The sequence below is a fragment of the Amphiura filiformis genome, chromosome 2, assembly GCF_039555335.1.
Source record: "Amphiura filiformis chromosome 2, Afil_fr2py, whole genome shotgun sequence".
NCBI classification, from domain to species: domain Eukaryota; kingdom Metazoa; phylum Echinodermata; class Ophiuroidea; order Amphilepidida; family Amphiuridae; genus Amphiura; species Amphiura filiformis.
The window spans coordinates 70,551,230-70,577,842 of NC_092629.1; the positions used below are offsets into that span (position 1 = coordinate 70,551,230).

The 26,613-nt window shown below is 36.7% G+C and overlaps 2 protein-coding genes across 2 annotated transcripts in view; one reads left to right on the forward strand and one right to left on the reverse strand.

Annotated features, from left to right (window-relative positions):
- The window catches only part of LOC140146567 (uncharacterized), a 385,394-nt gene that overhangs the window by 321,403 nt on the left and 37,378 nt on the right, over positions 1–26,613 (forward strand). The gene's annotated exons all lie outside the window — the stretch shown is intronic.
- Positions 14,050–18,371, reverse strand: LOC140146565 (hemicentin-1-like). The gene has a single exon (XM_072168438.1). It carries the CDS (start codon positions 18,123–18,125, stop codon positions 14,100–14,102), a length of 4,026 nt encoding a protein of 1,341 aa, XP_072024539.1. The 5' UTR covers positions 18,126–18,371; the 3' UTR covers positions 14,050–14,099.

Below are 26,613 nucleotides of genomic sequence, written 5' to 3' on the forward strand. Positions count from 1 at the left end.
TTTGAAGCCAAATTTTTGGAAGGTCATTTTGGGGTCACCAGGGGTCATCTGAGGTCAAATTAGTAAAAACTGTTGTATGGGCATGAAACTTGGTGGGTACAGTCAACATTTCAAGCCAAATTTTTGGAAGGTCATTTCGGGGTCACCAGGGGTCATCTGAGGTCAAATTAGTAAAAACTGTTGTATGGGCATGAAACTTGGTGGGTACAGTCAACATTTCAAGCCAAATTTTGGAAGGTCATTTCGGGGTCACCAGGGGTCATCTGAGGTCAAATTAGTAAAACTGTTGGATGGGCATGAAACTTGGTGGGTACAGTCAACATTTAAAGCCAAATTTTTGGAAGGTCATTTTGGGGTCACCAGGGGTCATCTGAGGTCAAATTAGTAAAAACTGTCGTATGGGCATGAAACTTGGTGGGTACAGTCAACATTTAAAACCAAATATTTGGAAGGTAATTTCGGAGTCACCAGGGGTCATCTGAGGTCAAATGAGTAAAAACTGTCGTATGGGCATGAAACTTGATGGATACATCAGTCAACATTTAAAGCCTAATTTTTGGAAGGTCATTTCGAGGCCACCAGGGGTAATCTGAGGTCAAATTAGTAAAAACTGTCGTATGGGCATGAAACTTAGCACGAGGGGTACAGTCAACATTTAGAGCCAACATTTTAGAAGGTCATTTCAGGGCCACCAGGGGTCATCTGAGGTCATATTAGTAAAAACTGTTGCATGGGCATGAAACTTGGTGGGTACAGTTACCATCAGCCAGATAATCGTGCCCAGCCGATAACCGCCAAATTCATTTACCTCTCTACCAAAAGTTATCGCAAAAGCAGGCGGTCAGAAAAGCAGGCGAGACTTGTGGTTCGAGAACCGCCTTGTTTTCATTTCTCTCTCTCTCTCTCTCTCTCTCTCTCTCTCTTTTTACGATGCATACCTGGGGTGATGCAACTACCAAAACACCCCCAGGATCCACGCATGGTTCTTTGTGCACCAGTAGTATAATTATTCTGAAAATTAGGCGTAGGTTACAAAAGTTCTAAACCATAAAAAGGAACAGATAAAGGAACACATACTTTATTATGATGAAAACGCTGCTTCAATTTTTTCATTATTAATTTATAGTATGAGAAAGTTGCCTGTATGGCTGAAATCCAAGAAATGTGTTTTGTTTATTATTGCAATGTTTGGTTCGGTTCATTTGGGAAATGGTGTTTTAGCTGCCATAGGGTCTCATTGATGTATCTCAAATAGCCAGAGTTACCAGACAAGATTTCAGCCCAAATCGTGGGTCATAAAAGACACCCAAGTTTTTTTCTTCAATTATACCATCCCCCCCAATAATTTTGGCCAGGCACCATTACCCCCCAATATTTAACATCTTCAGGAGCTTCTGATATCTATGGGACACTTAGGGTAATTGCGAGCCAGTGTTGAAAAGTTGCCCAATAATTGTCTTTTTCCTAAACCATTGGTTATTGGTTTCTATATTGGGACAGGAAACGATCAAAAGTCTCTGGGAAAATCTTCAGAAGTCACCCAATTGGGCTACCAAATTGTAGATTTGGCAACCTCTCAACTAGCTTTTAATAATGTTAATAAAGCCAAAATATTCTCATTTCCATATGCATAGTTCAATAATCTACATTCAACAACGAATCATAATCTGACCTCAAGTTTTGGGGTACTTGAGTGCTGTTCCTTGTACCTAAAACTTCAAAGTTCATTCTGTGAATGTACTAATAATATTGTGTCATAGAACTTAGACCTTACAGATGATCATGTTTTTGATCTTAGGGCATATAGCTTTTAATAATTTTCAGATATGAAGAGTTTATGGAAGGAATGCCATCTGCAATAGCTGCCATTTGTTATAATTTGAGATATGTACAATATAGACTGCAGTAATTGTCAAAATATTTATAAGGCAGCTATTGCAGATAGGGCCTTCTGGCACTAATCACTTGATATCACTATAAAGCCAATATGATCTCATACCCAAAGCCAGAGTTCAATGACATACATTCAACAATGAGTTGAAATCTGACCTCAAGTAGTGGAGTAGATGAGAGTTTATACCTAAAACTGTCACAAGTTCATTTTGGGAATGTACCAATACTTTGGGGTTTATGAACTGTGCCTTGGTAGATAAATTGTTTGTGATCTTAGCACAATGTGCTCTTTCTGTTATTTTAAGATGTTTTAATGTCCTAGATGTGAAAATATTTTTGGTCCCTGGACACAGAAAGTGTGGGTAAAGTCTGCAATAATTCTTAATCATAATACTTTTAAAAGGACATTCTGTATAACAATGCAGGTTGCCTCAAAGTGGGCTATTCCACAAAATAAGTGCACACTCCCAGAAATTTTCAACAGAAAATAGTCCAGATTTCCAGGTTCACTTCCTGCAAACAACTGGAATAATTCCAGTTGCCAATGTTACCGGAAAAGCATGGAAATGCGATAAAAATTTTTAAAATCACCGAATTGTCCTTAATGAGCCCCACACATTTAAGGATTTTCTATTGTGAACTATTTTTTGTTGGATTTTCTTCATATTTAGACACTTAAGTCTGGATTTCAAGCAATCATATATTGGTCAAAAAGTTGTGAAATCTGAACGTCTCTATAGGGAGTGTGCATGTATTTTCTTTTTTGTTTATTTCTCCTTTAACCAGTAACAAGCAGTCAGTGATCAGTACTGTTCTCCCTTGCCATTTGTAAATTGTGTATGATAAAGGTTTTGGAACTTTTTTTTTTCTTTTTCTTTTTTTTTTTAATTAAAAAAAAATTTCCAAAAAATAAGAAAAAAAAGTCTAGGGTCAGGCCTATTTTTAGGGTCGGTCAGGTTACGCCAATCAAACAATTTTTTAGGCCTTACTCTGGCCTTGACAATTCATCATGCTAATGTTAGTTTTTGTTTCAATGAACTTTGCTGGTATTTGAATGTGTTTTTACTCAATATTTATGTGCAAATTGTATTACTAGTATAACCAGTGTCCAAATTAAGAAAATAAATGAGGTTGTCCCACGGACAACCAGGTTGTAATTTCTGGTTGTCCACCAAAGTTTTTGGTTGTCTGTAAGCTGCCACAATCTGAAACAACTACATGTGACCAATAAAGTGGAGTGAGTGTAGTCAATTTATGAACAATTACTCTTAAATATTTAACAATTCATCAGTTGTGTCAGGTTTGAGCAAACTAACATGCTGAACAAGTGACTTTTGGCTGTAGATCTTTGGTTGTCTGCCGGACAACTAGAGCATTATTTTCGGTTGTCCGGTGCATGTTTTGGTTGTCCCGGGCGAACGCCGAACGGACAACAAAAATTTCGAACACTGAGTATAACATTTAGTGTGGTTTTTGCAGGGGTTTTTGGTAACATTGCATTTGAGTCAGAATTCTGATTATAGATGGCGCTATAACCTTACTCCAAGGCATGTAACACCCCTGTAGCAAAGGTTCCTTTCTGATTTGGTTTTACCTTATTTGTGCATAGTAGTGTGAAGATAATAGTTTGTTTAAAGCCATAATGTATGATTTCGGTCAAATTTTAATTTTGTTATTATTTGCCAAAAATTATCACATAATATTAGTAACAACTGTCAAGGAGGTTTTCAGATCATTTTTAGCTGAAATATTAATGAAGTAAAATAAAAGAAAATTAGCTGCTTAACTCTGGAGCTCTTTAGAGGAATTGGCAAATAAATCCTGGAGCCTTTTAAAGCTGCAAATAGTCAAAATCAAGGGTCTTTCTTGGCTTTCTGGCTGCAAATCGCCTAAAAAATGAGAAATGTGTGGAACAAGCAATCTCTAGGGGGTATTTTAGAAATTTTCAAAATAATAAGCATGAATGGAAAAAAATGCTCATTTTCTTGAAAATCATTTTGAAACAATAAAAAACACACCTTATGACATGTTGGCCATGCTGTATGTATACCGTACCAAAATTTCTTGAATCCCCCTACCCCCACCCAGGACACCCCCAGTGAGATAGTCCAATATGGGTCATATCAAATCAAATCTTGTTCTTGAATTCCCATATGTCCATGGCCCAGTCCCACAAAACCAGGAATTTGAGATTTTGATGTAACTGTAGAAATTAGAAATAATGCGGAAAATTACACCAAATTTGATTCTGTACCACATAAACAGCACAAAAAAGATTGTGCACAAGTCCATGTGACAGGATCCGGTCCATGGAGGCCAAATGCTATAAATTTGATATTGAGATAAACAGATAAAAGGCAAAAGTATGGAGTAAAAAACAATAAAATACATAAGAAAATAGAATTACAACAGGTTGAAGTAGTGGGGACTTAAAGTTGAACAAATACACCTGATCCGTGAACTTTGTCTTTTTTAAAGACAATTCTTGTTGTGTGTTGTTTATGATGTCCATACTTACGAATGTGTAGTACATTTTTTTTGTATTTGGATGGCATATGGGTTTGAGCATGGTTTGAGGTTTTCTTTTAGTGGAACCAACATATTTTTGGCATCCTTACATTTATACAAAAAGTAGTGGTAGAGAGAGCGAGAGAGGCCATCGTTTGAATGAGAAATTTATTTTTAAAACTTTTGTATTCATTTCAGGTTGAGATCATCCATAAAAATTCGTATGAATATTTAAATTAAAATTTTAATAGCATTTTGTAATATTTTAAGCCCTATTTACATGGAATTTTGCAAAATTGAAATTTGTAAACTTTATAAATCTGATGATTTATACTTAAAGTGTATGTATCTTATTGAAGATATGGATTTTTTCCCCGAAAGACCTAATTTTTTTGTGTGTTTTGGGGAAAAAAATCCATATCTTCAATACGAAAGGTCAAAATTTTCAATTGATCATCGGCTTTTCATCCCACCTACATACACTTTAAGTATAAATCATCAGATTTATAAAGTTTACAAATTTCAATTTTTAATCATTTACCATAAAATGTGTATTAGGCCAAGTAAAAAATAAAACATGTTTCACGTCCGGATTTTCAAAAAAGGAGGAAGAGGGGCTTTTATTTTCTATTTTTATCGCAAAATTGGTGTAAATACCCATACTTAGAGCTGTTTTAGCGTATACCGTGTATACAATAATGCCTGGAAAAAGGAGGAGTCCCTTTTTTATTTGTTGTTCTGAGAGTTACACCCCCTCTAATGATCACAAACCCTTCCTAAAATGTTTCTTGTATCTTAACAAGGCTATAGAAAGCATCCCAACTTCTTAGATATATTTTTGAAAAGTTATAACTGAATTTCAAAAATAAAAATTTATTTGAGAAAACCTCAAAAAAGAAAGCGGGAGGGGACGTGAAACATGTTTATTTTTTTATTTGGCCTTACATTGCGAATTTCAAAAAAAATCAAAATTATTTGATATCAGAAGGACATTCTTCGTATTAATTAGTGAGAGCGAACCTTCTAGATAGGTCCTTAGAGATAGAGGGATGTTGCACCTTTTCAGCACGGAAAACACTATTTTTGGGGCCCAAATATATAGGGTAAAATTGCCAAATTTACAATGGCCCATCGAAATACAAAACACATCTTCATTTGAGACTAAAATAGTCTGAAATTGAAATTTTGACTCAATATTTAGGGATTTGACATTCGCATTTCTGTCTATAAAAGGATATCTTTGAAATGTTGGTTGCCTAAAGTACTACCTGCTGATACATGAAGTGTGGAGGCCCTGGGTGCCACATCCAAAGAACTCAATTTCAGAATAAAAACTTTAAAAGGCCTTTATCTTCAAAACTAGGCCTTCTGCCATGCTTTGGGCCTTGTAGGAATTGGGTCCCACATACAGGTATTTCTGGTTCTATTGGGGACAATAAAACTCCTTGAAGAGGAAGTAGTTGAAAAACCTGGTTATACATTAAATTTTGTTAAAACACATGGCAATGTATTAAGTTACATGTTTTCTTGATACATAATCACTAGGATCCACAACATGCTCATCTATCAAGGCACAGTTCTTTAACCCCAATACATGTGTACATTCATTGAATGACCTTTGAAAATTTGGGTACAAAAACTCATACTCTGAAACGTGAAGGCAAATTTTGCACTATGATTGGTAAATTGAGGTTATGGAACTGTGCCATTGGGATGAGGCCATTGTGGTCCTAGTGAATCACAAAAAGTGGAAAGTCTTGTCCAAAATAGTGATATCTATCAAGAACCACTGAACCAATACAAGGCATGTTTGTACTCATTTTAATGCATTTTTGACGCCGCTTACAAATTTGTTAAAATTCAACATTTTTGAGATTTTTTGAAAAATTACATACATGTAACTTGAATAAATGCCTAGGTTTGCCAATTGTACCCTATATTAGCACAGGAATGGTTAATTTGTCTTCCCGTTGTATGACAGACTCAGAAGGGAACTATAAAATCCTTACCAATACAAAGAAACATAAATAATCTGAAATTGGGAAATGTTAACTTGTTTTAATGTTCAAACTTTAAAACATTGCAACAACAATGTAAGAAAATTTAGTCAATTTTAATCTACAATCTTACAAATGCCATCTTTTCATGAATTACAAGAACAATATAAACATTTTGAAAGCCACTAAAACAAAATTGAACCTGTTTTTTGATCAACATTCATATGAATAATGTATCTCATGAACTACTAAACCAAAAATTGCTATGTTTGTACTCAGACGTAGGTTCTCAAAATTTGGTCACATAATTTGAAATTCAGAGAATTCAAATGTTTTTCAGGTAGAACCAGAAAGCCTAATCTCATGGATTTAGGCTTTCTGACCAGGGGCGGGGGAGGCACTCAACTTTAGAAGTGACAGGTGTGCCTACAGGCGTTGTCAAGTATGGGCCTCTTGGTACAAAACATTGTTTTAGAAAGGGGTAATGAGTACAAACAAAATGAAAAAGGGGGTCATTTGGTATAATATTTTGAGAAAAGGGGGTCATTGGGTATATATTTTCAAAAAAAAAGGTCATCAGGTAGAAAAATTTTAAAAATGGAACAAAATTCTATTTTTTGTTCAAAATTTACAATACAAATTTGCTGAAAGAAGAGAATTTGAAAGTTTCTGCATTATTTTGTGGCATTTTGATGATGCAATTCTAGAAAAAAAGGGGGTCATTGGGTAGACGCACCTAAAAAAAGGGGTCATCTGGTATGACTTTTTAAAAAAGGGTGTTATTGGGTATATTCGACTTTAAAAAGGGGGAGCTATCCCTTTCTGATGCTAACTGGCTATAGGACAGCATGGTGTTATCTGCCAGAGGGCGCTAACACATGTGTTATAGCTTTCTGGTTCTCAACCCTCATTGTCCTTCAAAGATTTTATGAGTCCACAGATATTGGACACTTTCTGGTTATATATTGTCACTCTCCACCCAGGTGCATAAATAGGTAGTAGTATAGACCACTTGACATCATTGTTGATCAACAAAGGCGAGGGACTGGTCTATCGATAAGCTTGAATGAACCGCTACACTGTTCAATGGCTTTCTTGTACTAATGAAATGTGGTGGGCGATTTAAAATGTACGTGCCCTAAGCAAACTTCAATGGGTACGCACACTGCACGGCAAAGAACACCAGAAATTGCCATAATTTGCACGCATACTGCCGGGCAATGACGTCACATGTCAAGTGGTCTATATATAGCACTGGAAGGTACAGTCAGTCTACTCTGAAGTACAAAGTATAGACGCGGATGCACACGTTGAGCCGACTTTGAAGGCACGCATACCGTGCAGCAGAGACGCAGCACTACGCACTATTAACACGCTGTATACGCACGCGTTGTCACTTTGTACTTCAGAGTGGACAACTGTAAACAGACTCATTGTGCAGGAGATGGTCAGCGTAAGTTCCGCCAGGTGTAACATCCGACTATTTACTCCTGACAAATGTCAGGAGTAACGAGCTAGGTGTATGACACCGGTATAAGTTTGACCTTTTTTGGTCAGAACTATAAAAAAAAAAAAATTATAAGAAATTACATTTGGTGTAGTTGAAAAAGTTCACAGACATACCAAAGTGGTAGCTTATGTTTCCGGTGACCAGGTGTGGACATGCGACCAGAGTAGGGAAAATATTTGTGGAATTACATGTAGCGTTAAGTTTACTCCAGGTGTATCTCAAAATGGGAACACGATTACAGTTGAGAACCTGGTGTAGACAGTCTCTGTTAATTATCGCCGCCACTGACGGTTCTGCCATTATGGACAATGTGTGAGGATGAGGAGAGACTCAAACTGGCAGCACACATGAAAGAGAAGCGAACCAGTCATATTGCATATACAGTCCAACCTCTTTTATCCGGCCATGATGGGACCAAGCATTGTCCGGATAAGTGAAAAATCCGGATAAGTGAATTACTTGTAATTCTGCATTGACTGGCCAAGTACTGAAACTGGGACAACAAAAGATAGTTTCAACATAGGGTATTAACACTAATAGATGGTATTTGAGTGCTTTGTACAACATAAATATGTCATTCTAGACATTCAGAGCATAGGTGTCAAATTATCAAAAACATATTTTCCAATGAAGATTTCAAAGCCGGCTAACAGAGAGATCCGGATAAAAGAGGTCCAGATAAGAGAGGTTGGACTGTAGTAATAGCGGAACCGTGCAAGTAGTGAATTACGAGCTGATCATAGTATACTTCATGCCACATCGATCCGGATTAATGTGGAATAAGTGACCCATATGGATACCCCAATGAGTGGCACCTGTTGACAAACCTATTGTGTGCATAACAAATGATGCATGACAACAGCACAATGCAATGCCAATATCACACATGTCATATTTAACCATGGATTCTAGAGAGAAAACATTTGGATTTAAGCAGAAAATGTATTTGCTAAGTTCAAATATTATATTGATTTTTGCACATATAATGGTCTATAAGGGCCTCTTGGGGAGACCAAGGAGTGTTTGCCGGGAGTGTTCGCCCTTTTTTTTTCTGCCTAGCCTAGCATAGCCTATGTGAAAGCCGTATGTCTTGGGTACATACATGTACAACCACAATCTCAAGACTAGGTGAAGTTTTTACATATTTTTTGTGGGACCTAAGAGCACATCAGACATATTGAATTGCCTTTTGAATAGGAGGAATGTCCTGATGATATCAAATAATTTTGATTTTTGATATGATACAAATTTAATGGCAAATGATTCAAAATTGATACTTTTGAAATTTAACAGTCCTCAAAGTAAATTGTATAAATCTTATGATATGTACTTGTATGTAGCCATCTATCACATGAAAATTTGGACCTTTTGTATTGAAGATATAGATTTTTCCCAAAACCACCAAAATAAATGAAGGCCTTTTGGGAAAAAAATGTTCTTCAATATGAAAGGTCAAAATTTTCAATTGATGGTAGGCTTTTCATCCCAGCTACATACACTTGAAGTACACATTAGATTTATAAAGTTTACTTCCAGGACTGTTAAATATCAAACACATAAAAAATATCAAATTTTAATAATTTGCCATAAAATTATATCGCAAATTTCAAAAAATCAGAATTATTTGATATCAGAAGGTTATTCCTCGTATTCAGGATTCAATTTGATATGTCTGATGTGCTCTAATGTCACACAAAAAGTGCTGTGCAAACGTTAATATCCGATTCCTTAAAATAAAAGCAGCCCACCAATATTCAGCCTTCGAGAACTGTGCAACCCAAGAACCACTAAATTTCAGTTTCCTCATTGATTTTTTTTTTCAATTTGTTGTTGTTACTATTTTTGGTTCATTCTAAGAAATTATCCAGCAAAAGTAAAAAAAATATTGGAAAATCAATCTTGAAAAAAAAAACACCCAAAAATTTGCACCGCATTGCATTTCCAACCTCCTGTTAGATTTTTTTGTCTAATCAAAACACTAAGAAATTCTATAATCCATCCACTATGACCACAATGGCCTCATCCCAATGGCATAGTTCAATAACCTCAATTAAACAATAATAGTGTAAAATTTGACCTCAAGTTGCAGAGTATGAGTTTCTGTACCTAAATTTTCAAAGGTCATTCAATGAATGTACAAATGTATTGGGGTTGAAGAACTGTGCCCTGATAGATGAGCATGCTGTGGATCCTAGTGATCCACCTGTATCACAATTCCCATATACTTTTGTCCAATAAAGGTTACCATACTTTTGGCACACTCTGTTCGGTGTAATTTTTCACACTTTTGTAAAAAATGAAAATGGTAGCTTAATAAGTCAACTGACCCATGCAGTTTACAAGTCTATTTATAGTTGTTATTTTGTTGCAAATTTCTCAAACCAACATGGGAACATAAAATGTGAAAAGAAATGACTTCTTGGATAAAGAACTATGTGGAAAAGCCCATTCATGACATTAAATGAAGGAAACAAAACAAACATAAAGTTGCAACTTTTTTACAATTTTATATACATTCAAATTTGCTATTACATTATAGTACAGTACTGTATGGAGCGTAGTGGATAATTTATAAGAAATAGGTTCATTACATGTTTCACCAGTGGCATACCAAGGGGAGGGAGCACTATAATTAAAGACAGAGATAAAAAGAATTTATCGCGTCTGATGTCACTGTCAATTACGATCCTTGATTGGTTTACATAGGTTAATCAGCGCATAAAAGGAAGACCGATATATCTGGTGCTGATCGGAGAAAAGGAATAGCAGCAAATGGCGAAAGAATTACGTACTTTTACAAGGCAAAAAGCAGCTTTTCTAGGCATTGTGGACATGGTGCCTTCGGTTAAGAAAGTTTCCTACTATAAAGACCTAACTTTTGAGATGGTTTGCATGTCGAAAGGTGCAAAATTGACAATAAGGCGCCCGGTTATAAATCCGCGTTCAAGTCATCATCACGACACTTGTAAACAAACCGTGCTCGAGTTTGATTGACAGATGACGTCAGACACGATAAATTCTCTTTATCTTTGTCTTTCATTATATTAGCTCCACAATATGCAGTTCAATCATACACCCCAATGGAAGACATGACCTTAAACTCCCACACAGGGAGTGTGAATTTCAAATGGAGTTACTTGAATGAGTGGATCCATTTGAAATTCACACATGTCTTCCATAGGGGGTATATGGATTTCAACTGGAATAGCACAATACAGGACAATATTGATTATGTTAATCAAAGTTTGCAATGCACATCTTCCTTTTTGTGTGTTTTGGACCAAATTGAAGCACATTTTAGCATTAAAATTGCAATTTTGTGTGTGCTTGAGGCGAGGCTTGAGGCACATATGTTATTGTAATGTTAGGGCCGTTCACAAACACTTGTAAGGGGGGGGGCCTGATGCAAAAAAATTTTATTGCGGAAATTTTTCGGCCCCCCCCTTTACAGACCTCGAAAATTTCAGGGCCCCCTTTTTTGACATGAAAATTATGGGTCAACCCCATAGAAAATCATATAAACTCAATTTTTCCAGGAACATTTGTGGTCATTTTTTCAGGGCCCCCCCTTAGGAGGGTCAAACATTTTCAGGGCCCCCCTTTTTGCATCAGGCCCCCCTTACAAGTGTTTGTGAACGGTCCCTTATTCTGGTAGAAGGGCAGCAGACAACTTTACAATATTGTCTCCCCTTGTATGCCACTGATTTTCACATCGTAAATTTTAGCACAATTCTTGCTAAGGCAATGAAAAAAACCCTATTTTATGAGTCCAACCGACTCAGATGTTGCATTTTTGGGATTTTTATTCCTTTTTGGTATAATCTTGTAAAATCAGTGATTTTTTTTGTCCAAAATTTATTGATTTTGAATTAAATTTTCTTTCTTTAGAAGTTTGCTGTGAAATCTATTATTTTAGCAATAGATTCTGGAAAAGGAAAAAATTTCAAATGAAACTGAGAATTGGGCTGTTCCATTTGAAATCCATACACTGCAAAAACTTAGGTGTTAAAAATAACACCGGTTGGAGTCATTATAGGACCGCACCCAAGTTTTTGCAGTTTACATCCACTATAGAAGATATGACCTTACAATCTTTCACACAGGGGGCATAGATTTCAAATGGAGTCACCCATTCAGGTTTGTTTGTTTGTTTTAAATGATCTTCCCGTATAGGAACTCGACAACAACCCATAATAGGAGAGGGTTAACGGCTCGCTTTACCCCCATCCCGGTCTCACGCAAGCTGGCCCAAGTAGGCCAATTTAAACAAACTTTTACGTCTTTCAGGATATGCCATTTCGTAAGACTTGCATCTTGACAATCCTTTTTGGACGGTACACTATTTGCTCTAGCCTTTTGGGTAACGAGAAAGGTTTAACTGATTCCAGTCTCCAACACCACTAACCCCATTTGAGATGCACACTCCCTGTGTGGAAGATTAAGGTCATGTCTTAGGGGGGTGGGGGTGGATTTCAACTAGAATGTCAATACACCAAATCACAGCTTTACTGCCTTTATGAGACAACAAAGATGTACATGAACACTGCTACTCATTGCATATCAATGTAGAGCAATATTTGATACAAAAATAGATATTTCTAAAAATAATTTTGCATTATTTGTTTTTAGTTGTGTTAATGTTATGAAATAATGAATGATTTGATGCTGATACAGTGTTTCGGAGTAATGTTGGGACCTAACTAATAGTATTTATTTTGTGAAAAAAAACCATTGTGATACGATCAAGGGGAACAAGTCAAGTCTTAAGTCACAATATTGATTTTAAATTATTGGCAAAAAAGTGCTCTATTTTTTTAATTTCTAAATGTTTTCAACAACTTATAAATTGGCAAAAAATGTTATATTCTTTTGTTTCTGATTGTTTTCAATAACTGATAAATTACATATAACTTGGTATATATATTAACCCCAGGTATTAACCAGAAGTTCAATTTTCATATAATTTGCATCAAAGTAGAACTGGTACCAGTTCCTTACACTCAGGAGGGGGGTGCATGTGAAGCACGCAATTGCACGACCGTGAAGCGGTCTTCAAGCACGTAATTTCAGAGAGGGCCTGCCACAGTCCTATGCACTGAACAAGTGCAAAACTGTTTTTTATGGACTAGTAAATGATGAAAAAACCATGATTGTGTCAGAAAATATCTGTCTTCTTTGAAGTGGATGCATGGACCATATAATTTAAAAGGATCATATAGAACATGTTTTGTTTTGTTTCAAATTTCAATCCATTTAGCTGTGAATGATAGTAGCTCATATTACTGCATTTTGTGATAACTGTGTTCGAAAAAGAAGATAAGCTAAAATTACATTCAAATATTTTGTGTTCAATGTTTACAAGGGTTTAATTTTTCCCATGGAGGCACAAAAATAAAAATATTTTATAATATGTACAGCATACTTCACATTAATTCAGCTAAATAAACAACTTCATCAAAACTTCAAAAGAATAATGTATGTAAACAAATATTACAGAGTATACAGTATTTAAAATAACACACACATTTGCAATGTATTGTATCAATCATCCTGTCTGTCTGGCAAATTGAAATCATGACAAATTAAATTGATAGACCTGATTTTATGCATGATATGAAAAGCTCGGATGCAAAACGTGCTATACCGTAAAACCTTGTCTACACGCATATAGCGTGTTTTTGATGAAAGCTAAAGTAAAAACGAGACAGCCGTAAATATGCCAATACAATAGATTGGTCTTACAATAGTACTTTTTGCATGTAGGCCACCAACATCTGCCCTATAATGCCAGCTTTAAATTGCCACCCTACTTTAAAAAAATCAATTATATTTTTAAAACAATGATCAGAAACAGAACATAATTATGTTCTTATTATGTTCTCTGATTTGCCTATATCTCCAATCGAGAAAAATGAATATGTCGCTTTTTGCATCAGAACTCTTCATATCTGACACAATCTGATCCATTCAGACTAAAGTTGGACAATTTGAAAATTGAGTTACAATCATTATACCCCAGTTTCTCCCCATAAACCCAAAATTATGAAAATTGTCACTTTTTGCAGCAATTCTGCACAAAATTTGTTGATTTGCCCCCTCCCCCTGAAATTCACTTTTCCCCCCGGACTCCCCCCCCCCACCTCAAGTTCCTAGCACCGCCGCTGTGTATAGTTTCAAATCTAAAAAAGTTTTCATAGTTCCATTGGAGTAGTCCCATCACTTCCTGTATTGCTAATCTCAGGATCTGATTTCACATCAGGACTTCCTGTGTTAGAGTCTATATTACTAGATTCTTTAGTGCTTGGATCATTGTTCATGCTAGACTCTTCCGGAGTCTGAACTGGCACACTTGATTCTGTATTGTTAGTCTCCATCTCAGTCTCATCTTCCTCATATGGTAGAACTGATTCATCTACATTGGTAGAATTGTCACTTATGTTATTAGACTCATCCGCAGGATCAGATTTTCCTGCTGATCCATTTGGCATGTTAGACTCTTCCGCAGGCACATTTGCTAATGTGATATCTGCATCCTGACTTACAGGTCTGGTCATATAGGTTAGCAAATCAGGCTTATTAGTCTTTGCTGGAGAATGAGCATCTCCGTTAGTTTTAAACGATGTGTATGCTGGATTATCAACACCTACTAAGTGAGCATCTTTAGGCTCATCGACTTCCTGAATGTCCGCCAGAAATAATTTTTGATCAGTGTCATCTTCATCGTCAACATCATCTGCCGAATTATTGCTATTTGCTAATGCCAACTTTGCAGGTGGAAGTTGATCCATTGATTTAGGATTTGAATTATCGTCAAATGATACTTCGCTGGGTGCTAGAGAAAGTTTGATCGGTTTTGCGTACGTTTTCTCCTCTTTAGGCTTGCGATTCTCGACATCCACAGATATTAGCGGACTCCTTCGCACCGCACAGATGATTAAAGCGATGATTATAACGAGGATCATGAAAGAGCATAGAGCAATTACGATAATCCAGAGATGCGTGAATTCAAAGCCTGCAGCTGATTTGCCCATTCCTCCTTTACTTTTAGTCGTGTACGGTTTGCCGTCACATATCATAATACCAAGGCTTGCGGTGTCCAGTGCGTTACTCGCCAAACAAGTTGCAATAGTCATAAAATCGTTAGTTTCACATAGCGCCACATCAAGTATCACTAACCGTGTACCGTCGTCTTCAATAGAGTAATGCAAGCCCTGTGTAAATGCGGATGTGAACTTCCAACTGTAGCTAACTTGAGGCATTCCATCTGCGGAGCAAATAAAGCTTGGGAGTGTTTCATTTTTCAATTCATATTCACTTGGCAAAATTGCGAGTTGTTCCGGTGGGTACTGGACGATTAGCGGTCCGGCTGTGCACACGCCCTCATATGTTGGCTGAGCGTTAGTGGATATAGTACATGTGTATATTTCATCTGTATTTACTCTGTCGGTGGGGAATGTATAACTCAGTTCTTTAGCATTTGATGCAGTTGCTAGGGAGCCATTTTGATTCCAAGTAATATCCACAGGGCTGACATTGTGCTGACAAAGTAGTGTTGCATTAACACCTTCTGTCATTATCCATTTATCAGGTGGTGTGCAAATTGGAGCTTTGCAAAGCGCAATGTCAGCCACATATGTCCCAATACTATTGGAAGACTTGCAAGTTGCAATAATGTCAGTATCACATACAATATTTCTAGTTATTATCAGGCGTTGGTCATCATCTGAAATTTCGTACGAGGATACATCAAGAGGGGGCGCTATTGTCCATGCATACATGATATCAGATGGATTTCCATTAGCTGAGCACAAATACGATTCATATTGTCCGGTACCATCGTCAATTAACTCTGCGTAAATGGATATATCATCGGGTGGGAATGGCACATTAAGTGAACCAGATTGACACAAACCTGTCCATGGGGGCGCTGCATTCGATATGCGACACTCATACGATGTCTGCGTATGGTTTCTATCCACAGCCCATTCATAATTAAGAAAAGCCGAATTTACAGATGATGCAAGTTCGACTGAATCATTGGAATTTTCATTTGTACGCGTCCAAGCTAAAGTTTCAACAGCTTGATCAACTTGGCATGACAAACGCGCATGTTCACCTTCCCTGTATTCAAATTCTTCTGATGGTGTGCATGTCGGTACTTTACAAAGAGTCACATTAGCTCTGTACAAATCCACAGAATTTTGCACCTCACAAATTGCAACAATATCAGTCATATCGCATATAATTGTATCCATGACAACCAGTAATTGTCCACTTTCCATGATGCTATATTTAGAAATGTCAACTGCTGTGGGGACCGTCCATGCAAATGTAGGACTTGGATACCCAGTTGCAGAACAGCGAAAAGCTGTGTATGTGTCGTGCGTTGTTTGGGTAATGGTGAAATCATTTGGTGGGAAAAGAACATTCATGAGCGGACCAGATTCGCACCAACCTAACCAAGGGGGTGTTTCACTGATAGCTGTACATAGGTATTCAGTCTGTGCGTGATTTCGGTTGACTTTCATATCGTATTGTAATATTGTCTCGGTACTCGTTGACACAAGCGCATCTGTTGAATTTGATATGAGGTTGACACGCGTCCAGCTTAAGCTTTCACTTGGTCCGCAGACTTCACATGATAAAGCTACAGTTTCACCTTCTGTTTTGTCGAAAGATGTATCAGGAGGTGAGCATGTTGGTACTTGACATAGGGTTGTATTAATAGCGTAAGTAGCTAGAGTATTTGATGCTTCGCAAGTTGCCATTATATCTGTATCAGAGCAAGTGATTATGTCATTTATTACAAGCAGTTGACCATTGTCCGTGATGTCATACAGGGTGTCCCCTAAATCAGGATTAATCGTCCATGTAAATGTGATATTTTCAGGAAAGCCAGTTGCAGAACAGCGGAAAGCGCTTTTTTCGCCAAAAACAGTGGGAGTAATAGCGATATCATTCGGTGGGAAGTAAACATTGACAAGCGGACCTGATTGACATACACCAATCCATGGGGGGTCGTTATTTGTTGCGCGACATACATAACGGGTATTTGCGTATGTTCTATTAACGAACAAATCATAATCCAGCATTGTTTCGGTTTGCGTCATTGCTAATTGTTCCATTTTGTTAGTTGCGACATACGTGCGAGTCCACTCTACACTATCAACAGGACCTGGAATTTGACATGATAGTATTTGACTCTCACGCTCCATGCTATCAGGAATATCAGGTGGTGTGCATGTTGGTACTTGACACAATGTTACACTGGCAGTAAACTCACCCTGTGAATTAGATGCTGTGCATGTCGCAATAATATCAATTTCATCACATATGATGGAATCAAGTAACACAAGTACCTGGTTGTTTTCAATAATGTTATGCAATGAAGCACTTATGGGTGTATTAAATGTCCATGAGTATGTTGCTCCCGGATTAGCGGATGCTGAACAGCGAAATGCGCTATAAGTTTGAGACGTTGTTAGTGACACAGCTACGTTATCAGGCGGATACAGAACGTTCAGTGGTCCAGAGGAACAAGACGACATGACGTTCGGGAATTTGGCCAAGTTTGAAATCGAACATATATATTCGGTTCCGTTACGCGATCTATCCGCCGTTAAGGAGTGACTCACACCTATAAAGCCAGCTGGTAGGTTTGTCAGAGGATCGGACTGTAGGATGCGGCCCCTTTGGTCTGCTCGTTCCCATGCAATATCCACTTGAGGAACGCCAAGTTCACTTTGGCACGTTACGGTTGTTGTTGATCCATCCACAATAGTGAAACTACTTGCGGGATCACAAATAGGATAGATGGCAGGAGGGAAATATATAACATCTACGGTAACAAACCTGCTGTCGTTGAATGAACTGTCGATTACGCTTCGTATCTTACATCCGTATGCACCACCGTCTGCATCCGTAACATTCAACAGAGTCAATGTGAATAAAGTCTCACTCGCGCTTGTCTGTACTTTTATTTGCAAGCTACCCCCAGGAGCGGTCACCGCATCATTATTAGTTAACTCTTGTGGGCCTTTGAACCACGACACATACTGGTTGTTGTTAAGACCCGATACGCCGCAAGAAAGTTGTGTATTTTCATTTCGTCTGGCATCTGTTTCTACAGGCTGTGTTGTGAATGTTTGAGCTGATGTCAAAATTGTGCCAATCACCAAAAGGCAGAATATTGTTGCTACTATATTAAACCAAGCCATTTTGTATCAACACATATGATGAAATGTTATTTGATCGAGGTTTACAATTTTTATTCAGTCACCATAAGTGTTTAGATTCAGTAGGTGCTAAATACCAAATCAAGTATCCAGTATCAAAATTCCAAGATGTAGTTCCTTGATAACTGAATAGCTCCAGTCCTTGTTGAGTTTACACACAAAGCATACATTCACTTTCAGTTATGAATAGTTGGATGGAAACAAAGATGAGGTGTTTTGAGTCACAGTTTCACTTAAATATCAAGTTCTTGCAGCTTGGTTTTTACACAGAAAGGAATGGAAAAATGAGAAAGAGTGTTTAGTCTCTTTCCTTTGGTAACAAGCTTTTTTTTAGATTGAATGCACATCAAGGAGTTTTAAAGTTGAGAATGCATATTTTTCTTTTTCCTTTGGTTACAAGTTTGTCAATTGTTCATACACAGCAAGGAATTTTACAATTGAGAATGTGTGTTTTTCTTTTTCCTTTGGTGACAAGTTTGTATATTCTCTATACACAGCAAGGAGTTTTTTAGTTGAGAATGTTTGTTTTTTCTTTTCCCTTATAGGCAATTATATGTAGGCGTATTTGGGGAAAAGTCAATGAATGTACACATGTAATTCATTCACACTAGAGGTGCTATACCAAAGAATTTTCTGTGATCAATTTGAGAATCAATCAGTGCATTTATAAGAAGCCCACAGAAGTAAATTCCTTGGTTGATTATTTGCGAAATAGGAGTCACATCAGGCTCTGTCAACAGGAAGACATGAATGGTGCGGGGTAAATGTATCCATACTCAAAGTGGTAGATCTTGGCTATACCTTGATGATGATTATAGGTACATTAAGGAATTTAAAGTGTACTAGTATATTTTGTAACTTCATGTGAGTCTGTAATTTCGACAAAGGTCATAAAGTGCTTTTAACAAGTAACATGAATGTTCATCCTTAATGTATCCAATGTGGCATTGGAGAATTCGTACTGATCTTACTGATGAGAGGAACATCGAAGAATTCAAAGTATAGTTTGTCAACTTAACTCTCTCCACGCGGGTGTCAACGGCAGACAACAGGTTTTTTTTAATTAAAAAATTTCAGAATTTTACATTTTCATGACCATATTTGGAATCAGCATGAAAAATGCATTAAAATGAGTACAAACAAGCCTAGTATTGGCTTAGCAGCTCTTGAGATAGCTCTTGATATTTTGGGAAAATATCTCAATACTGGGACTTTTTTATGTTGAAGCCTATGGTTAGCAGGCAGAGTGTTAATGTGAGTTTGTAATTGGGACAAAGTTCACAAGGGCATAAACAGATAAACATGAATGTTCATCCGTAATGCATCCAAGGTGGCGTTGAAGAAATCCAGGAGATAATTTCACTGATGATAGCGGTAATATAAAAGAATTGAAAGTACAGTAGTATTTTTTCAACTTGATGTGAGTTTGACATTAGGAGGAAAGTCATGTAGAGCTTATATTAATGTTCAAGTGTCCACACAGATGATGAGATGACTAATTCCAGGTGATTGCACTTGTTGATAATAGACATACATGAAGGAATTCAATGTGTAGGAGTATTAGTGTTTACTGAAGTTCTTGGTCTTATTTCAGCTTATATAAATGGGGTAGAAAGTTACTTCAAGAGCTGTCAACATTAAAAATTCTTGATTTGAAGCTGGAGTTAAATATTTTGTTCAAGTTGATGATTGTCGAAGCAAAACTTGCAGCTGGAATTGGTGGTAAAATCTCACTCCTCAGTGATGAATGCAGAGCCTCTGGTATCAAGTGCAGAAGTTATTCAGATCAATTACAGCACGGTCAAGCAAACTGGTACCTGAGGGGGAAAGCACAATACATATATTAAGTCATGTAGAACATATGTTAAGAACCACTGAGCCAATACTAAGCATGTTTGAAAGTTATATTTTAGTTCTCTGGGTTGATAGGATCAGGGATTTGTTTCATATCCCTGATAGGATAAAAAAATTTAATCTTTACCAAAAGCAGCCAGCGCACATAAACATTGAAAAAAAAAACCCACAACCAGTGCAACTGGCCGGATACGAATATCATTTGAACTCAATATTATATCATTACTCATTAGATTTATATCTTCCGCTCTTCTCCAGCGTGCCTCTGTGGCTCAGTTGGCTAGAGCATTGTGCTAGCCTAATAGTACGAAGGTCGCTGGTTCGAATCCAGCCAGATGCACTGGTGTGGGGTTTTTTCAACGTTTATGTGCGCTGGTTGCTCTGTGTAAAGATTAAAGACTAGGCATGTTTGTAAAAGTGATGACAAAAATGAAAAAATTTCAAATATTTTGTTGCACTCTTTTTGAAATATTTTGGAAATTTTCAAAGTCAGTTCTGATAGCTGGAAAACATCAAAATAAATATTTGCTTCTTTTCTTTCAAGTTCACAATAGTTGAACTCCCATAAATTTAATCATATTTCCCTTGTATGAGAATGTAAGAGTTTACAGTCTTTTTAATGCAGCTATGCAAAAAGTAACACCAGTTGTTGGTGATAAATTCTCAGTATTCAGAAAACAGTTCTCAGCCATAAAAAATATAAAATGAGAAATTCTTAAATGGTGCGTGGATAAATAGTCATCCAAATTGCTTTTGTTAATGAAAATTGAACCAATGCCTTTCACAATGGCAAAGTTAATTAACAATCGATACACAAGTCATGTAAAGCAGTGGATTGCAATCAGCGGAATAAATCCTCAATAACATAGGCTATGTATACAAGGAATTGTAAAACAGCATAATTCTATTTACCTAGTGCAGAAGTATATAATGGTCAATGGCGGCACCAGGGTTTTTTTTGGGGGGGGGGGTTAGCCCAGGTTTTTTTTTTTTGGGGGATAGCTTGGGGGAAAAGTGAATTTGGGGGGGCAAAATCAACAAATTTTGCACAAAATTAGTGTTAAGAGTGGACATTTGTGTAATTTGGGGACAAGAGTTCTGACAAGGCGTATTTACCTTCCCATGTGCACCCCAATGCCCCCCCTGGCATCACCACTGAATATGGTTGCTGGTATATGAATTAGTAAAACTTACTGCAGTGATGATACTACTTTTTATTAGCAATTGATGCACTATTTTAAGCAAAACAGTTGATAGCAATTAGAAATCAGGCTTTTTTGTTTGTTCTGTTTTGCAAATGACTCCAAAAATCACCAAAATCTGGAAATATTTTGCAATTGGGGAAGTACCAACAAAAATTTTGTTCCTGATATTTTCAAAATTTTGGTCAGCATTCATTTGTACAGGAAAAATTTGTAAAATCTGGGTCGGTCTGGCCTGTAGAACAGAGTTTTTTTTTATTGTCACCTTACATATTTTAAGGATTTGTAAAACAGCCAGGCCCGTAACCAGGGGGGCTGGGGCAGACGCCCCCCTGCACCCCATCCACAATCAGTCCCATTTGCGAGCGTAGTGAGGGAAAAATTTGGGTTTTTTATGCCTTTTTTTGTCAAAGGTTCCCTTCTACAAAATCGGCCCCCTCCAAAATAAATTCTGGTTACGGGCCTGAAAACAGCATAAATCTTACCTGGTGTAGAAGTGTTGTTGCTGGTATGATCAAAGCTTGTAGTAAAATCAAGTCCAATTCATCAGCGGAATAAATCCTCCCTTACATATAGAAGGAATTGTTAATAGCATAACCTCTCTGGAACAGAAGTATGGTTGCTTGTACTCTGTCTTGAAGCTGAAGTCAAATTAAGTCAAATTTCTCCAAATGATGCTAATGTTGATCACTTATGCTCACCAAATGCTCACTTATACCAGTAATTGTAAAACTGCCTTTTATTTCATCCAGCATTGTAAGTATGGTTACTTACAGTTTGAATTTAAGTCTTGAAGTAAATTTAAGTCATATTCTGCAAATGATGCCTGTTTATTATTAATCGATGTACAAATCAGTCAAGCAAAACCGTTCATAGCAATTAGCAGAAATCCTCACTTGTATACACAGAAATTTTAAAACAGCGCATTAATTTTCTCTCTGAAATCAAGTGTAGTTAATTATTCCACTCAAGTCTTTAAGTAAAATCAATGGAGATGCTTATATTAAATTCCAATCGATGCAGCTAGTTTAGTCCATGCAGAATACCTCCTAGCGTTTATAGCAACGAAAAACCAAGTTTCCAGCGTTAACGACACAAGGAAGTATATGACAATCGATTTTTCCTTTCTAGATGATACATGTATTCCTTCCCATATAGAATTGACTGGTGCTACCAAATGTATAATGGTGAGGCAAGCATCACCAGTCACCTGTTGCAGTGATGCAGTGTTGCTAGAAATTTGCAGCCCAAAGGTTCAGCGTTGCATGCAGGCATATATGTGACACGATCAAGGGAAATGAGTAGGATGTCGCCAATATTGATTTTGAGATATTGGCAAAGAAAGAGTTAAAATTCTTTTGTTTTTTATATTTTTTAGCTATTGATAAATTGACGTAACTTCACAAAAAAAGTTGTATCAACATGGGGTTTTCAGTTTGTGAAAGCTTTCAACGTCTTCTTTAGAAACATATATAAAACTCATTTTCGACCAGGGTCGACATGTGACTCATTCCCCTTGATCATGTCACATTAACTAGCAGTCTATACAGTAGGTTTATTGTAGTAATTTCCAAAATGTTGATCTTTTCAAAAGTAAATTTACTTTACTTAAATGCAAAAAGTGAATGTAACTCCCTTCAAATGGACTTTTTGGAGGCTATTTTGAAGAGTTTAATGAAGAAGTGGTCTATTTGTTAAATTGTTTTACAATTTGGACCTTCTCAGGTATATTTTCCAACATTTCCTCCCCTGTAAAGTGGACCTTTTTGTTGACTATAGGCTATGGCTTGCTAGCAGTAGTACTGGCATAGAATCAGTGATATTCCAGTTGATTTCAAATGGAATCACCCATTCAGGTAGCCTTCAGGTAAACCTGCCATTTGAAATTCACACTCCCTGTGTAGAAGATTATGGTTGTGTCTTCCATAGGGGTGTATGGATTTCAGCTGGAATAGCCTCATTTGAGCATAATGCTTTCCAACCAAGGAGCATTTGGTTGCACCACAATACCAGTGCAATATTTCTGCAGTAGGTGACACCTGAAAAGAATTTGGGGCATTTTGGTGCAATTTTGAGTTTAGGTAAACTCTTTATCAAATGTTCACACACAAAAGAAATGAATAAAATCAAAGTTTGTTTACTTTTCCCTTTCAATTTTAGGTCTCAAAATTAACATTATTAATCCTGTAGTATATTTGCATGAAAGCACATAAAATTTTGCTATTCTTATTACTTTAGATACCCAAGCATGAACACTTTTTCAGGTTTTGGCTTGTCCAAATTTACACATTTTTTCAGCTTGTGAATTTAAAAATAAAACAGTTCAAAATTGGCAAAGTGTCAAAAATTAATCACACAAAACTGTCTACTTTTTACAGTGTACCAGTCCAACAATGGCTCCAGTGTATATCAAGCAGTGCACAGAGTTTTTCAAAAGAACATTCAAATTGAGCCCAATTGTAAGAAATGGGAACCACTGTGGCAACACTGACTGCAATGCTTTTTGTTAAGCAAAGACACGCCTCCTCCCAATTGCTGCATTTAAATGGTTGGCATAATTAGACTTAAACCAAGTCTTATGAACTTGACTTTGATTTGATAATTGAAATGGTTTTTGACAATTAACCCTCTCTATGCAGGTGTTAACGTGCAGACGGCACGTTTCAAAATTTCTTTAAAAAGTCAAAAATGTCAGAATTGTACATTTTTATGAACATATTTGGAATCAGCATGAAAAATGCATTAAAATGAGTACAAACAAGCCTAGTATTGGTTCAGTGGCTCTTGAGATAGTTTTTGATATTATGAGAAAAAAATTGACTTTTTATGTTGAAGCCTATGCCTAGCATGCAGACAATAAAAGCTTGTGTTTGCTTATTCCATGTGATTAATTCCGTTCCCAGAATGTACTTTTTGTTATGTGGGCTAATGTGCACTTATGGCTTAGAATCATTAACTTTATAATGGGGAAACCTGCTAAATTACAAATGCTACTACTATTTGAACCAATACAAGTCATGTAGGCCTATGTTCTCATCTGAATGCATTTTTAATGTAGATTTCAAAATATCATTACTAAAATGTAATATTTTCCCATTTTTTGTTGCATTTTTTGAAATATTCTGGATTTTTTGTACCATATTTGGTTGTTTTAAGGGGAGAAATACAAACCTTGTCTTTGCTCTGCATGCTAGCCATAGGCTAGGCTTCAACTTAAAAAGTCCAAGTTTAGAGATATTTTCTCAAAATATAAAAGAGCTATCTTAAGAACCATTGAACCAATACTGGGCTTGTTTGTACTCATTCTAATGCATTTTTCATGCCGATTCCACTTATGGTAATGAAAATTTACAATTCTGAAATTTTTGATAAAAAAAAAATGAAACTTGTCGTCTATCGTCGACACCCTGTGGAGAGAGTTCAGTAATGTTGAATCAATACTAGGCATGTTTGTACTCATTTGAGTGCATTTTTATGTAGATATCACAAAACTGTACAAAAATGTAAAATTTTCCAATTTTTGTTGCACTTTTTGGAATATTTTGGACCTTTTGACCATATTTGGTAACCTTTTGGTGAGGGTTAAGTTCCGCACTTACATTAGGAAAAATGCACTTTAGGATAATTCCCTTAGGGGCCGATTAACAGGTCAGGTGTAGGACTGTTTTGTTACATGTACTTTTAATTCCTGAAATTATTCTCAGCATTATAAATGAAAAAAAGTTTCACAACATGCGTGGTGTGTTTATACATGTAAAATAAGCCTAGGGACATGCCGCTATATTGTACTTTTAGCTAAGTGGTTTCGGTGTATAGTTGTTGACTGAAAATGATGTTTGAAAAGCTGGATGGATTTGATTTTTGGCAGTCAATTTAATATTTTCTCCCATATTTTATATTGTAAAAATCAAATTGGGCTTTTAGATCTTGAAATTATGATAATTTCAAACTTACTTGACTTTCACAGCCATGGGGAAATGAGAGACAGAACTTTATTGTCTCTTGGGTTCTATAGCACCCAGTAGCGTATCCAGTGGGGGGGGGGGGAATGAAAGATAAAAGTGCCCCTCTGACAAAAAATGAAAGAGAAAATCTGGAGGGCAAAGAAAAAGAAAAGCGGCAAAGAGCCCCTTTTCAATCAAATTTCACCCCAATCATGTGCCAAAATAGTGTAAAATGCAAAATTTTTGCTTGCTGCACACGCACACTGTCACAATAAAGCCCTTTTCATTCTGATCATGTGCGAAAATAGTGTAAAATTCAAAATTGTCCCAATAAAGCCATTTTTTGAAACTCGAAGACATGCACAGTCTCTCTAAAATTCAAAACCGGTATATGTATTGCATGATGCAACTGCAATTTTATTTCAGGTGTGCCTCTGAAATTTTATTTTGCCCCCCCAATCAAGAAAGCTGGCTACGCCTCCGATAGCACCTGGTCAGTAGTTCCCCCCAAACCATTCTGAAATTATCAAAGAATTAAGCACAATAGAGGCCCTGCATTCTTTTATCGATTGGCTCCAAACAAAGGATTTGAACCGGTGTCCTTCATCGTAGTTATGGCGGAGTGCAGTCCATTCAAACAAATGTTGCATCAACCTATTTGATCGTAGTGCAGGGTTATGTGTGTGAGACGAACTGTCAAGGTAGATTGCAATCATGTTTTTGTTGAATGCATTTGAGTAGTCCGCCATATTTACGGGATGATACGTCACATGCAAGGCCTCTATAGGTTGCCTAAGTGCTCCATAACTGATTAGCAAGCATAAATGGGTCAATTTGATAATCATAGCTAAGGCGATGTAAAATACATCCTGTTTTACAGGTGTAGGAACTTAAGTTGGGTGGGTCGGTCAGGATTTTTTTTCTTCTTAAAAGCTTAAATGACCCTAAAATATCGCTTAAAAGCTTTTTATCTGATCATATTTTGCAAACATATTTTGAAATATTTTCCAGTCAAAATCAATGCATTTTGGCCAAAAACAGCTGATTTACATGATTTAGCAAATGCCAATGAATCAAGCAATTCACTTCATGATGCAGGGATGTAAGTTTTCAGGCTTTTGCTTGAATTCAGACTTTTTTGTTGTCTAGATTTACGCCCCTTTTCAATCAAAATTCACCCCAATAATGTGCCAAAATAGTGTAAAATGCAAAATTTTTGCTTGCTGCAAAATCAATGCATTTTAGCCAAAAACAGCTGATTTACATGATTTAGCAAATGCCAATGAATCAAGCAATTCACTTCATGATGCAGGGATGTAAGTTTTCAGGCTTTTGCTTGAATTCAGACTTTTTTGTTGTCTAGATTTACGCCCCTTTTCAATCAAAATTCACCCCAATCATGTGCCAAAATAGTGTAAAAGGCAAAATGTTTGCTTGCTGCGCACCGTATTGTCACAATAAGCCTTTTTC

What these genes read in the sequence shown, in the direction of transcription:
- LOC140146565 (XM_072168438.1), bottom strand. Translation starts at nt 18,125, where the DNA reads ATGGCTTGGTTTAATATAGTAGCAACAATATTCTGCCTTTTGGTGATT.